Here is a 13,701-nt window from a genome sequence, read left to right on the forward strand (position 1 = left end):
ACCCGCTAAATTGTAGCATTCTTCACACGAAAAATTATATTAAAAATTCACAGACAACATATGTTCACATTCATGGCAAAATTCAAACGAGACCAGAAAACAATTATTTTCTCACATTCACTTGCATTGACGATTTTTCAACCTAGAGGTCCAGTGGGGTTAGCGGAAGGGACTTACCAGCTCTATACTGTCAATGACCGCTTGCAAAGACCCGCCCACTTTAGTTACTGTTGCTATGTCTGACAAGCGACGCCACTCTCACACCACACCAAGTTCTCACGCAGTGAAAAATACACTGCGGATCAGAGAGGAGACTGCGCGCTGACAGACAAGTACTTTTGATATGAAACAAAGTCTCACCTTTCAAATGTAGTCATTTTTTAGAGACATTTAAACAATAAATACCGTTTTGTGACTCTTTAATGTGTCTGACAGATCGCTGTAGACTCGAGGCTCAGTTAAAGCTGCTCGTGAACCGATCATCTCTTCCTTCTAGTTAATTTATAGCATTAAAATAAACATAAATAAATGAACATATAAGGAATGTTGTTTTAAAGTGCTAAGACGTCAGTACACTTTGTTTTTCAAATTGAAATCCTCCAATGTTAATCTACTAACTCTCCTGACTGCTTTGTTGGACAAAATGGCGGATTATGATTAGTCAGATCGCCTCTCATTTAAACTCCCTGCGAAGGGTCAATTGAGAATGCCCATGCGCACAATCCTGATCTAATCGACAACTTTGCAGTTGCACATAGGAAAGCCCGGAAAATCCCGCTATAATGTAAGAGAGCATCTTTTTTATGTATTTGGACCTAGGCCTAACAATGTGTTATCGTGCGCTGACACCATGTTTTTTTTTGTTTTTTGTTTTTTTTTTGTTTTTGGTGAGGCTACTCCTGATTTTGTTAGTCATCTCATCTCTTATATGCTGTGTATGATCATATCCTGCCCTATTCATGGTAGCCTACTTGCAGACATTGCATCATCAATATCATCAATTGCGTCATCAAGGGGCCCGCCTTGATAATCCTACTTAAGGGCCCGGTGTTGGCTCGTTACGCCACTGAATATAATTGTCTAAACTCCTTATCAAAATTACATATTTACAACAAATTTGACACATATATATGGGCACACTTTGAGTACTACTAATAAAAGTGGTGGAGATCAGGCAAGACTGTAAGAAGACTGCTATAACTGCTAGAAAAAGGTGCTATAACTGTAAAAACGCTTTAAAACCATATATTTCCTATGGTAAACTGCCTGTATTGGCTGTAAATTGACTTTTTCATCTATGATGACAGTTGTTAAATGCTTGCTAAATAAAACTTAATGTCTTTTGATGCTTGTGAGCTTAAAGGCCTTAAAGGCCTTAAATGCTTGAACCCCGATAAATGCTGCTTGCAGCTTTAATTTAATTTGTATCTGTTAAAATATAAATATTTAGTCCACCCAAAAATGGAATGCTGTGGAATGTAAAAATATATTTTGAAGAAGGTTGGGAACCAAAACCATTTTGGTTCTGATTGGTATGGACAACAAATACAATCTAAGTAATTGGGAATTGAAACTGTTTGGTTTCCAACATTCTTCTAAATTTTTTTTTTTTTTTTCTTTGTTCCACAGAAGAAAAATACGGGTTTGGAAAAAAGAGTGGATGTAAATGTTGACAGAATTTAAATTTTTGGGTGAACTAACCATTATTTTAACTACTTATTTAATTATTTTAATTAAAACTCTATTACAATGCACAAAAACACTGGCATGCCCACATTTTCTTTTTGTGTTCTGGTACAGTGATGCATCAGATAGTATACAGGTTTAGTTTGTATTTATTTTATTAATTTAGGAAATGGTATTGTAAATGGTACTTTAATATTTGGTGTTTCCATCCTGAACTCTCTTGGCTCCATGTGAACCACAGGAGAATTCTTGTTTTGTTGTTGAGTGTTGGTCCCTCATGAGACACACAGTTAAAAATAAAGGTCCTTTATTGGCAATGATAGTTCCATAAAAATCCTTTAACATCAATGGAGCCTTTCCATTCCACAAAAAGTTCTTAATAAAAAGCTTCTTTAAGAAAATAAAATGGTTCTTTTAAGAACTGATCACTGAAAGTTTCTTTTTGGAACCAAAGAGTGGTTCTTCTATGGCATCGTGAAAACCCCCATTTTGGAATCTTTATTTTTAAGAGTGCACTTGTGTCTTTTGAAAGCACCTCCAGGGCACAGAAGAATTGGGAGCTGTGCTCGCTTTATATGGAAGAGGGTGTCCAGCTCAGATCACACAGCCTTTAACAGTTTGGTCAGAAACGACAGATTGATAGGCTAAAATATACTGTAGAACATTGAATCTTATTGGTGACCCACTGTCCTTCACGCGGGACAACCATTGAGCTTCATGAGCAATGTGCCTTCCTTCTGTGGCAGGTTTTGAAGATTGGAAACATCTGCCAAACTCAGATGTGTTATAGCTGAAAATGTATTTGTTTGTTTGTTTGCTTGTTTGTTTGCTTGTTTGTTTATGAAAAACATTGCAGTTCCATTTTAAGGAAAGCATATATGTCTACAAAAATATTTAGCAATACACTGATGTGGAAATTTCGATGCAGTTGACTGATAATTATTTGTTTAATTATTCATTTTTATGTTTTTATCTATGTGTGGAGCTGATTTTGAAATAGATTCTATATTCAGGCTTTAGATTTTAGAATTTGTAAACTCTTCATCCTACATTGGTGAGTTGTGTAAATGTCGCTGGGATCATCATGTGTAGTCTCTGTCGTCACCGTCTTTAGTTTCAATTGCTGTAACTCCCAGAATTTAACTGAAAACCTATGAAATACGAAAAAGTACATTATCAGCAGAAAACTTAGAAAAAAAAGAGTAGATTTTCAAAGCTATCATCTCTCAACATGTATAGACAAGTGGTTTTCAAATGGTGATTTAGCTCTGATATAATTCATTATAGGCCTATATAGGGTAATTACAACATTTATACAATTATTACTTTATTCTATATACACTCACCTAAAGGATTATTAGGAACACCTGTTCAATTTCTCATTAATGCAATTATCTAATCAACCAATCACATGGCAGTTGCTTCAATGCATTTAGGGGTGTGGTCCTGGTCAAGACAATCTCCTGAACTCCAAACTGAATGTCAGAATGGGAAAGAAAGGTGATTTAAGCAATTTTGAGCGTGGCATGGTTGTTGGTGCCAGACGGGCCGGTCTGAGTATTTCACAATCTGCTCAGTTACTGGGATTTTCACGCACAACCATTTCTAGGGTTTACAAAGAATGGTGTGAAAAGGGAAAAACATCCAGTATGCGGCAGTCCTGTGGGCGAAAATGGCTTGTTGATGCTAGAGGTCAGAGGAGAATGGGCCAACTGATTCAAGCTGATAGAAGAGCAACTTTGACTGAAATAACCACTCGTTACAACCGAGGTATGCAGCAAAGCATTTGTGAAGCCACAACACGCACAACCTTGAGGCAGATGGGCTACAACAGCAGAAGACCCCACCGGGTACCACTCATCTCCACTACAAATAGGAAAAAGAGGCTACAATTTGCACGAGCTCACCAAAATTGGACAGTTGAAGACTGGAAAAATGTTGCCTGGTCTGATGAGTCTCGATTTCTGTTGAGACATTCAGATGGTAGAGTCAGAATTTGGCGTAAACAGAATGAGAACATGGATCCATCATGCCTTGTTACCACTGTGCAGGCTGGTGGTGGTGGTGTAATAGTGTGGGGGATGTTTTCTTGGCACACTTTCGGCCCCTAAAGATAGTTTGCTAAATGGGCATCGTTTAAATGCCACGGCCTACCTGAGCATTGTTTCTGACCATGTCCATCCCTTTATGACCACCATGTACCCATCTTCTGATGGCTACTTCCAGCAGGATAAAATGCACCATGTCACAAAGCTCGAATCATTTCAAATTGGTTTCTTGAACATGACAATGAGTTCACTGTACTAAAATGGCCCCCACAGTCACCAGATCTCAACCCAATAGAGCATCTTTGGGATGTGGTGGAACGGGAGCTTCGTGCCCTGGATGTGCATCCCACAAATCTCCATCAACTGCAAGATGCTATCCTATCAATATGGGCCAACATTTCTAAAGAATGCTTTCAGCACCTTGTTAAATCAATGCCACGTAGAATTAAGGCAGTTCTGAAGACGAAAGGGGGTCAAACACAGTATTAGTATGGTGTTCCTAATAATCCTTTAGGTGAGTGTATTTTGTCTTGTGTGTTACTTTACACTTTTTTTTTTTAAAAACAGAAAGCTGAGTGATTTTATGGTGCAGAATTCTCCTGATGTCTTAATACCGGCAGTGAAGTTATTGTGCTTGAGTGTGTGTGTGTGTGTGTGTGTGTGTGTGTGTGTGTGTGTGTGTGTGTGTGTACATAAAGAAAAACATGCTCTGCTGCTGAAACTGCTTGCTTTGTTTTCCCTTCTTGCTCCATTATTTAGGCTTTTCATCCTGCTGCTGTTTTCTGTCACCTAAATCAACAGGTGGCTGAAGGGCCTATTGGGAACCTTTACAGATCTTTAGCTGCCCCTGATTTATGGGCTGTAGTCTCTCTCTCTCTCTCTCTCTCTCTCTCTCTCTCTCTCTCTCTCTCTCTCTCTCTCTCTCTCTCTCTCTCTCTCTCTCTCTCTCTCTCTCTCTCTCTCTCTCTCTCTCTCTCTCTCTCTCTCTCTCTCTCTCTCTCTCTCTCTCTCTCTCTCTCTCTCTCTCTCTCTCTCTCTCTCTCTCTCTCTCTCTCTCGTTATGTGCTTGCTGTCCTTTGGAATTACTAGTACTTTGGAACTGTAGCCAGTTCTCCATAAAATGAAACTTCGATCATCTTGCTTATAGGAGTATTTTAAAATAGAAAAAATACGCACTGTATCTTTAATGCCATGTTTATTACAATCTAAGGTCAAATTAACTCAATTTATTTTTAAATGTCAGGCATATCATGGCATGTTTGAGATGCTTTTTTTGAAATGTGTACAAGGATGACCTGAACAATGCTTTTTTTTACCCTAATGAAGTATGACTGTAGAAATTCTACAATAACATTTATATTTTTAGGTGTTGTCTGATTGAAAATTCTTCTTTCTCCTGCAGAGCGCACCATGGCCAGACACGAGGTGCGAGAGGTGGAGCATAGACAGACGCGGGACAGTCTGCGGGACTCTCCAGCATTGCCTGAGATTGAGGATCTGGTCATCATCTATAACCGTGTGCCCAAGACTGCCAGCACCTCCTTCACCAACATCGCATACGACCTGTGCGGAAAGAACCGCTTCCATGTTCTCCACATCAACACCACCAAGAACAATCCGGTCATGTCCCTGCAGGACCAGGTAACATGTCCATTACATCAGCTTGAATTACATAAAAATAATTGGCATTTCTATAAATACTATGAGGTTATTTAACATTTTAATCCAATATTCTTAATCCAAAATTCTTAATCTTTTGCAAATCCAGTCATACGAGACAAAAAAAGAGATTAAAGGTGCCCTAGAATTTGAAATTGAGTTTATCTTGGCATAGTTAAATAACAAGAGTTCAGTACATGGACGTGACATACAGTGAGTCTCAAACACCATTGTTTTCTCCTTCTTATTTAAATCTCGTTTTTGAAAAAAAAAAACTGAAAAATAGGCGAATTTCCACATAACACCGACTGTGACGCAACAGTCGGGATCATTAATATGTACGCCTCCAAAAATTTGCATATGCCAGCCCATGTTCAAGGCCAGGCGGAACTGCGCAGTTTGGAATCATCGGAAGTTCTGCAGGTGAAGAAACAAGCGAGGATCATAGGGAAAATGGCAGATCATGGAAATAAATGTTATGTTCCAGGCTGTGCAGGGGATGTGAGGACTTTACATACCCTTCCCACAGAAAAGAAATGTCAACAGGCGTGGTTGATGTTTATCTATAATCGGATACCGCAACAGTTTAATTCGAAGTTGTTAGTTTGCTCTGTTTATGCATCAGTAAATCAAGCCAGTGACTAAACGATCAACTTCACGTCGTTTCTCTTAGTGGGATGAAAATAATCTTATTTAAACTGTGATTAAAATATATACAGAAAGTGATCAAAGAACAATCCCTTTCCAATCGCCCAAGCTATCAATCACACAGCGCGAGTTTATCTGGACACTTGCCAAAACTCGTTATGAAATCAATGACGCTGTTACACTGCACAACGAAGCTCTTACTGTATTTACATCATGTTTGCATTGGTGAAATTATTAGTGAGAGTGCAGAAACTGCGTTTCAATGATAAGATATTTATTCACGTGATCAAAAGACTGTCATCTGCTCAATGCTCATCACTGCAACCTTTTATGTGATGGGAATAGATCTAAATACTTTAAAAACTTCTCACGATTCGTTAATCTCGATAGCTGTAATAGTAAAAACGTATAAAAGCTGTAATGGTTAAAGTTTTCGAGAGAGTTCCACATGTAACTAGCTATTTCATATGCAAACATGTCAGCCAATCACAGCAGAGGGCGTTTACACTGAAGTCTCACAGCAGACACGCCCCTTCAAATAGAGCGTTCAAATCCGAGGGTTAAAATCAGGCTAGGAAAAATACCTTTTATTTCTAAATTATGACCATTTTTGATCTGAAAAACATACTAACATTATAAGGGCACCCCAGGAAACATTATAAAATAATAAAATAATCCATGCCATGGGACCCTTTAAAGACATTTTCCCACCTAGCTTGTTTAACCACTTCAGGCCGTCTTGATATATACACAATATGGATAAAAGTATTGGGACACCTGACCATTACACCAAGAGGGACTGTAATGATATCGCATTCTAAATACAGAACATAGACATTAATATGGAGTTGGTCCCCTCTTTGAAGATCCACTCTTCTGGGAAGGCTTTCCGCAAGAGTGTTTGGACTGTTTCTGTGGGAATTTTTACCCATTCATCCAGTATGAGCATTTGTGAGTTCAGGCGCTGATGTTGGAAGAGAAGGCCTGGCTAGCAATCTCCGTTCCAGTTCATTCCAAAGGTGTTCCATGGGGTTGAGGTCCGGGCTCAAGTTCTTCCACGCCAAACTCATCCAACCATGCCTTTATGGACCTTGCTTTGTGCACTGTGGCACAGACATGATGGAATAGTTAAGGGCCTTCCCCAAACTGTTCCCACAAAGTTGGAACTAGTCGAAAATGGCTTGGTATGCTGAAGCATTAAGATTTCACCTTCACTAGAAGTAAGGGGCCTAGACCAGGGATGGGCAACTTCGGTCCTGGAGGGCCACTGTCCTACAGAGTTTAGCTTCAACCCTAATCAAACACACCTGAACAAGCTAATCAAGGTCCTCAGGATTACTAGAAAATTGCAGGCAGGTGATTTTTTCAGGGTTGGAGCTAAACTCTGTAGGACAGTGGCCCTCCAGGACCGAAGTTGCCCATCCCTGGCCTAGACCAACCCTTTAAAAACAGCCCCATACCATTATATCTCCTCCACCAAATTTTGCAGTTGGCACAATGCAGTCATGCAGGTAATGTTCTCCTGGCATCTGCCAAACTCAGACTCATCCATCAGACTGCCAAACAGAGAAGCGTGATTCGTCACTTCACAAAACACGTTGGCAGAAGCGATGCATAAGGATGTAGTGTAACGACGCCCAGTTCCAGGAATGCACTAATATTTTGTTAGTAGTACCAGTTTGCAACAATTATTAGTTGACACTAAGTTGACACTTCGGAAAAAATTATAATTTGTCGTCACACTACATCCTTATGCATCGCTTTCTGACAGGACTTTTAAGTGCTTTTCCCAAATTACGGAAGTGACCTCGACGTCTGGGTTAGCGGTAGCATTAGCCAACAGGCAAGTGTTATTTAAATAAACTCCTGATGTACTTACAAACTTTCCAATGCCTCATTTTATGAGTACAGAACCTATTTGTACTACTGTAGAAGTTTGGTACCATTCTGGGCATTATTAGTGGGGTAATCTACGAGATACAACCTTGGATCCATGATATCTCTAACTTTAATAATGTTCGACCGAGGGAAAAAAGGCTTCTGGGGGGTGTTTGGCTCGAGGTCATGGTGCAAAGGACCCTAGGCTGATTTTACTCCAAACCATCTCTTTAAGTATACTCACAGGTGATCAGAGTTGTAAAAAATGGCATTAATTTTTAAAAATGCTTACAAGATAACTAAATAGCCAGCCAATGTCTGTGAATATGCCAGCTGTTAGGCACATTTTACAGACACACCTGTGCATTCTGGACCGAGTGCAGAGGTCTAGGGCATTTGTACTTATGAGATAGTGATGATCTTTTGCTAAATTTACACTCTGACAGGCCAGGTGATGTCAGCACAGCGGCCCTGTGTTTCTGTCGCACACTTTCTCTAACAAGCCTTCTCATCTCTGGCTCCACCTTCATTATTCATAGCCTACTGTCAATATCCACACTGCTGCTGTGCCTTTGTGTGACAAGCAGCGTTGAACAAGCTGAACCCAGAGAGAAAAAGAACAAGGGGGGAAAAGAATGAAGCACAGATTTTGTTGACAACAGCAAAGAAATACAATTCTCTATTCATCATATGTATTGTTACATAGAGGAACGTGTTGTCAGCTAACGGAAATCAATCTCGGGTTTTGACGAATGCACCTGTTTTATTTGCAGGGTTGAAAGTGTTGCCTTCAACAAAAAGCATTCCTGCATCCTTTTGACCTCACAAGTGTCAACGTTATTCAACTCAGCGTGTGGCTGTGTCGGACTGCGATCATGAGCATACGTTTGAATTTGTATTCATGTCATCTTGTCATCTGCAAAATAAAATGCCCTGGAGCATTGGGAGGGAAGGTGTTACTTGTGGGCAAGTCTGCCAAGGCAATATCTAATCTACCTTTCAACAAAGCCTGTCAACGGTGCAGGAGGTACAACCTTTCCCCTCCCAGGGGAGTTTAGCTGTGGGACTATGGGGAGGATGTTTGGAGAAAACATTGCTGAAATGTGTTTGTGTCTGGTTTGTATTAAGTATTCACTTGGCTGGTTTGTTCAGCAGACTGTGACAGATGAAGGACGTCAGTGCGAGATTGTTATTTGAGATTTGGATATCGTTGTTGCTTGAATGATGGAGGCATATCACACATGCATTAAAATAAATTTAGTGGTTTATAAACTGTGCACAGGGACAAATCGAATGTGTTATCTTGTGCTTACAGATGAGGTTTGTAAGGAACGTGACATCCTGGCGAGAAATGAAACCAGGTTTCTACCACGGCCATGTCGCCTACTTGGACTTTACAAAGTGAGTTTTTGCTGTATTCATATAAAACCATCACAACAATTACTGTAAGCAATTGTCTTAGTAAATTATTTGTTGTCTGTGCCTGCAAAAGAGAGGTCCATCAGACAGCTACATAATTGACTGATGTGAGAAGAAGTGATACATTTAGGTGCTTCTGCACTCTAGTGGTTAAAAATGGAACAAGCCTTTATTTTGGAACATGCTCATCAATGGAATGGAAGTCTGAAACACTGAATATTTTATTTTGTATGTATGGAGTTTGTGCTGCTGTCATGAAAGGAAAAGAAACATGTATCAAAAATTAAGAAATTCTTAAATTTTATTATCAGTAGTAGTAGTAGTACTAGTAGTAGTAGTAGGAGGAGTTTACTGCTGGTTGAACTGGTTGGAACTTTTTATAGATATTTGCCCGGTTTCACAAACAAGGCTTAAAGGGATAGTTCGGCCAAAAAAGATATTTAACCCATGATTTACTCACCCTCAAGCCGTTCGAGATGCATATGTCAATCATTTTTCAGACGAACACATTTTCAGTTATTTTAGAAAATGTCTTAGATCTTTCAGTGGTTATAATGTGAAATTATGGGGTCCACCTCCTTCAAGTCCCAAAATGTGCATGCATCCTTCACAAAAGTAATCCATCCGGCTCCAGGGGGATAAACGAAGGACTTCTGAGGGTAATCCGTGCGGTTTTGTCGTAAAAATATACATATTTAAAACTTTATAAATGAAAATATCTTGCTTCCGGCAACAGTCGACGCGCGTTCACAGGAGATGGATGCCGGTGTATGACGTAGGACGTAGTGTAGGAAGCGTCGTGACGTAGAACGAAGTACAGCTAAATCATGGGTTAAATATTATTTTTGGCCGAACTATCCCTTTAAGCCTAGTCTTGACTGAAAGCAACTTGTACTGACACAAATCTTAAAACATGTCAGTGCCATTGTTTTGTCTCAAGATTCACTTGAGTAATGTTTTTTTTGTTTGTTTGTTTGTTTTTTTGTTTGTACAGCTACTTAAATGGGGTCTCGTATCACAGAAACAAGCTTATAAATCATACAGAAAACAGTTTTTTGTTTTTTTTTGCGAATGTAAAAATGCTGAAAGTTTTGTGTGATGGGAAGGTTTAAAGGTAGGGTTAGTGTAAGGGGATAGAATATACTGTATAGTTTGTACAGTATAAAACCATTACGTCTATGGAGAGTCCCCACAAAGATAATAAACCAGACATCTATTTGTGTATAATATATATTTTTCCCAAATAGGTTTGGGATCAAGGGGAAGCCGGTTTACATCAACATCGTACGGGACCCCATCGAGAGGTTGGTGTCTTACTACTATTTTCTCCGATTTGGAGATGATTATCGGCCAGGTCTCAGACGGAGAAAGCAGGGCGACAAAAAGGTAATGTATTTGAAGGTTTTTATCTCTTAATATTTGATAATGCCTCCATTATGACAAGTAACATTTCATGTTCTCACCAAACGAATGCTGAGATGCAACGTGTGTGACTGTGTTTCAGACGTTTGATGAGTGTGTGTCGTCAGGAGGTTCTGATTGCACTCCTGAGAAGCTTTGGTTACAGATCCCGTTCTTCTGTGGCCATTACTCAGAGTGCTGGTGGGTAATATGAGCAGTCTGCAGCCTGTTACTCTGCTTTTCATTTAATGCTCTTTCTCATTACATTAATTGATTGAATCACCCATTACAGATTTGTTCTCAACTGCGTAGGAGCTGGAATTGATCTTGTGTGTCTGTGTGTGTAGGAATGTTGGTAGTAGATGGGCTCTCGAGCAGGCCAAGTATAATTTGGTGAATGAGTATCTGCTAGTGGGAGTGACTGAGGAGCTGGAGGATTTTATCATGATGCTCGAGGCAGCGCTACCACGTTTCTTCAGAGGAGCAACTGAGCTCTACCGCACAGGTACTTGATCCGAATAGGTCAACCAAAAATAACAATTCTACTACATCCACTCAATGTTTTAATTCCAAAGCTGACTTACTTTCTTCTATGTTACACAAAAGGTTAATACGATAGCTTTGTGAGAGGAACGGCCAGAAGTTCAAATTCATGGCACATCTATGAAAGTCCATTTATGAAAGTCCATGAGAGAAGTTCCTTAAAGGGATATTTCACCCAAACATTTAAATTTGCTTTGAATTTACTCACCCTCAGAATATCCAAGATGTAGGTGACTTTTTTTTCAGTAGAAGAGTAAAGAAGATTTTTAGCTGAAACCGTGGTCCTCTGTGATTCATATAATGGAAGTCAATGGGTGCCGTCACTTTGAGATTCAAAAAAACATATGCAGACAAAATAAAATTAATACCCGTGGCTCCTGACAATACATTGAGGTATTAAGAAGCGAAACGATCAGTCAATGCAAGGAACCTAACATTATTTACAACATTATTACCTGTAATCCACAGCCTCAGCAAACCATCCCGAGCGCGTTCATGGCAGTCTGGAGCATGAGTGTCCTCGCACATTTTTTTGCAACGTTATTATAAACATATTTGCTGTCACTTTGCTGTAAAATAATACATTTCTTTAAACGAAAAATCTTACTGATTGCAGACTGCAGTGTGCATAAAGCAGATTACACACCAAATGCTATATTTTATGTTTTTCTACCAGCACTAAAAATCTTCCCGTTTTTGTTAGGAAATGAAAATAAAGAAATTGCTTAACATATTTTTTTTCCCAACCAAAATCACTTTAACACGCATCACTATAATAATTATATCATCGCATAATTATACATTTTTTAGCTCATATTTAACATGTGAAGTTAAAATTCAATATATTAGCTATTAAAAGGCCCCTCATGTGTTTGTCTTATTCAGGTATTCAGCATTAAAAACTAAATTGATGATACTAACCAGTAAAACCTCCTGAGTGACCTGCATTTTATTGTCTTTGACTTCAACTGCAGGTAAGAAGTCTCACTTGAGGAAAACGAGCGAGAAGAAACCTCCTACTAAAGAGTCCATCACAAAGCTGCAGCAGTCCAACATATGGAAGATGGAGAACGAGTTCTATGAGTTTGCGCTGGAACAGTTTCAGTTCGTGCGCGCTCACAGCGTCAGGGAAAAAGATGGGGAGCTTTACCTGCTGGCTCAGAACTTCTTTTACGAGAAAATCTATCCAAAAGTAAACTAGAGTATGCATTATCACGGTCCATGTGTCGTTCGGCCTGTTCATGTACTGGTTTGTCACTTTCACTGGGAAGAGAAGAAGAGGACGTCAAGAAATGTGGACACCATTATCCTGGAGGTCCTAGACTAGAGGTGGTGAGGGTTTTAGAGCCTGTTTTTTTAGTTTGTTTTTTGTTTGTTTGTTTTTTTTGAGAGAGAGATAAAGAGAGAGAGACTTTACGCAGTGCTGACCACGACTCTCTGTATCAAGTCTCTTTGAGCCCAGTATCTTTTTATGGACTTTCACAGCAGTGAAAACACTTGTGACATAAACATCACATTTTCACATTATTCATCATGCCTTCCAAAAGAAAATGACAGAAGCTTTTTTGGCCATCAGTCATTGTTGTGAAATATGAATTTTGAACAGGGTCAAAAGGGGTACTTTTTGTACCAGGCATTTGGTACATTAGGAGCACCTCCTTATTTTACTACTAACTGTGGTTTTGTGAATTCTTATCACTTTCTTGCATTGTGTATATTGATTTTTAATAGAATGCCATGAACAGTGTTTACAGACTTTAGTAAAGGTATTGTAGCCTAGCCGGAGGTTAGAAAGTGGTGAAGCAGATTTCATATCTGTACAAATTGTATTTACGTGTATATTTTATGTAATTGGACCAAATGGTTGAGTAGAGTTTAAAATTAGAAAATAGACTTCTTTTTGAGAAACCCACTGGTGCTTGCTTTCTTTTCTATTGCTCATTTTTTCCATCACAACTCCTGTAGACTCTAAAATAATGAAATAGAAGTTGCACTGTCCGTATACTTTCAAGTACAGAGACTGTTTTGAATGGAAGATCATGACCTCCATGATCCTGTTTCTCAGTCCAGATCTGGTTCCTTGAGTCTTAACTACTGGTATCATCTTGTAGAGGTCAGGACCACGTTCTCAACAGACTGCCACCCTCTCAGAAGTCTGAATTATTATAGTGTGTTCTACCAGAAGATATGGAAAAAAAAAGAAAAGGTTTAAACAACATTAGTTGTACACTCAATAGTGCCTTCATGAATCATTTATCCCACCCTGGTTTCAGCAGTTGTTCAGATCATTTAAACAATGTCTGTGTTTTAAACTTTTAAAGATGCCAGCGTTCCTTTTTTATTTTTGGGTTCTTCCCTTGTATTTTGGGTCCTTTATCTTTCGTTATCTTTTTTTTATTTTATAAACTGTCTCAAAGCA

General features: G+C 39.1%; 1 protein-coding gene across 1 annotated transcript in view; it reads left to right on the forward strand.

The window, feature by feature from the left end:
* Positions 1-13,466, forward strand: part of hs2st1b (heparan sulfate 2-O-sulfotransferase 1b) — a 90,830-nt gene extending 77,364 nt beyond the window's left edge. Inside the window, exons 2-7 of the mRNA XM_079884269.1 lie at positions 5,137-5,375; positions 9,235-9,320; positions 10,586-10,724; positions 10,843-10,940; positions 11,087-11,244; positions 12,257-13,466. Of these exons, the coding sequence (XP_079740395.1) occupies positions 5,137-5,375; positions 9,235-9,320; positions 10,586-10,724; positions 10,843-10,940; positions 11,087-11,244; positions 12,257-12,483 (947 nt within the window). The 3' untranslated portion in view covers positions 12,484-13,466. The remainder of the gene's footprint in view (positions 1-5,136; positions 5,376-9,234; positions 9,321-10,585; positions 10,725-10,842; positions 10,941-11,086; positions 11,245-12,256) is intronic.
* Positions 13,467-13,701: the final 235 nt, after the last annotated feature.

The sequence above is a fragment of the Squalius cephalus genome, assembly GCF_949319135.1.
Source record: "Squalius cephalus genome assembly, chromosome: 10".
Classification (NCBI taxonomy): domain Eukaryota; kingdom Metazoa; phylum Chordata; class Actinopteri; order Cypriniformes; family Leuciscidae; genus Squalius; species Squalius cephalus.